The 1,738-nt window shown below is 73.1% G+C and overlaps 1 protein-coding gene across 1 annotated transcript in view; it reads right to left on the bottom strand.

The window, feature by feature from the left end:
* The window catches only part of APC2 (APC regulator of WNT signaling pathway 2), a 19,893-nt gene that overhangs the window by 1,152 nt on the left and 17,003 nt on the right, over window positions 1–1,738 (bottom strand). The window contains exon 15 of the mRNA XM_042782775.1: window positions 4–1,738. This exon is cut by the window's right edge and continues 98 nt beyond it. Within this exon, the coding sequence (XP_042638709.1) occupies window positions 4–1,738 (1,735 nt within the window). The remainder of the gene's footprint in view (window positions 1–3) is intronic.

Raw genomic sequence — 1,738 nt, 5'->3', positions numbered from 1 at the left:
GGCTTCTGCATGAACGGGATGCGCACCGGTGATTTCTGCGTCTTGTGCGCCTTGGCCAGCAGAGCCCGCGCGGGCGTCTTGGGCACCGGCGAGGAGGCCCCAGGCCCAGGCAGGGGGCCCAACGGGGCGCCTGGGGGACTCTTCCTGGGAGGCAGCGGGGTGGCGGGGGAGGTCTGCGAGGAACCAGACGAGGGTGTCTTAGCCAGGCGCGCGGGCGGCGTGGCGCTTCTCTGCGGGGGGCTGCGGGGCGCCAGCTCCGACATCTTGCCTGGCCTGTGCAGGCTGCGGGATCGCGGGGGCCCGGCGTTCGGGGCGGCTGGCTGTGCGGGGCTTGGTGGCCCCGGCTTCCTCGGGGTGGCACGGGGAACTGGCGCGCCTCTGAGCTGTCCCCGGGGAGCCGGGCTGGGCACGTAGATGACTGTCCGTCCCCGCAACACGGCGGGCACGCCAGATACCACCTTCTGAGCGCCGCGCGCCTGCTCGGGCCCACCGCGGACAGCCACAGCGCGTCTCTCCAGCCGCCCAGCGCTGCCCGCCTGGCCCTCCACCCCTGGCCGCCGCCCCTTCCGGTCCGCATTGGGCGCTGACGCGTGGGATGGGACTGGATCGGCCTTGGCCTCGCGAGTGGCCGCAGCGGCTGCTGCCTGGTGCAACCAGGTGACGATGGAGTTGGCGCCCTCCTGGATGGCGCGCCACTCCACGCTGTCCAGGTCCGAGGCGCCGCGGTCCGAGCCTGCCGCCTCCTCTCGACGCTCCCGGGCAACCTCGACAGCTGACTGGGCTGCTCCAGGCTTACGCCTCCGGGGCCCGGCGACTGGGGGCCGGCGCCTGGGTATGGCCGAGCCGATGCAGCCCTGAAGCAGCCTCTCCTCAGCCCGTGGACTGGGTGGCCCGCCCCCGCGCCCAGCCGCTCCGTCGGAGTCCTTGCTGAGCGCTGAGCCCCGGCTGCGGCCGGCTGGTTGCTCTGGTTCAGGCTCGCTGAGGGAGCTGACGGAGGAGCTCAGCGAGTAGCAGGGCGGGGGTTCGTCGGCGATGAGGCTGGGGTGCGCCCGGGTGGGCGGCAGCGCAGGCAACACAGCCTTGGCGGTGGCCTTGGGTACATCCTGCCTACCTGCCTGGCGCTCCCTCTTCAGGGCCCGTGGGATTGCAGATGGTCGCCGGGGAGGCTCGGCCGCGGTCGCTGGCGGCGCCTCCTCCTCCGAGTCGTAGAAGCAGTACACGGCCTCCTCGGTGGGTGTCGTGAGACACAACGACTGCGGGCCCCCGTCCCCACGTGCCCTGGCGGGCCTGTCGCGGTCCTGGTCCGGTAGGGCACTGGGTGGGCGGCCGAGGGGCAGCTGCAGGCCGGAGCGGCTCCTGCCCTTTGTACTGACCTGCTCAGCACTCCGGCTCACGCCCCCGGCCTTGTGCCGCTGCCCAGAGGCCGTCCCGGAGGGGGTGGAGCGGCCTGCAGGTGTCAGCCTACCCAGCCGCCCCGCCGTGGGCCGGTCCCTAGGGGGCCCCTGCAGCGTCTCGTCACTCAGTGAGGCAGCACTGGAGAAGTTGACAGGTGTGCCCTCAGCCGAGTCGCTGCCCGAGTCGTCCTCACAGGCTGGGGCGGGCACCAGCATGTACACGGGCACTGGCAGTGCCCGGTGGCGGCCGGGCACCAGCGCTGAGGCAACCTTGCGCACCCGGGCAGGCACGGCAGCGCCCAGGCATGCGCGCAGCAGCTCCAACTCCGAGTCGGTAGCCGCGG

Source organism: Orycteropus afer, unplaced genomic scaffold (genome assembly GCF_000298275.1).
Source record: "Orycteropus afer afer isolate SDZICR_OR568_19922 unplaced genomic scaffold, OryAfe1.0 scaffold00466, whole genome shotgun sequence".
NCBI lineage: Eukaryota > Metazoa > Chordata > Mammalia > Tubulidentata > Orycteropodidae > Orycteropus > Orycteropus afer.
Note: the sequence above shows the minus strand (reverse complement) of the source record. Positions and strands in the feature narration are given on the sequence as shown.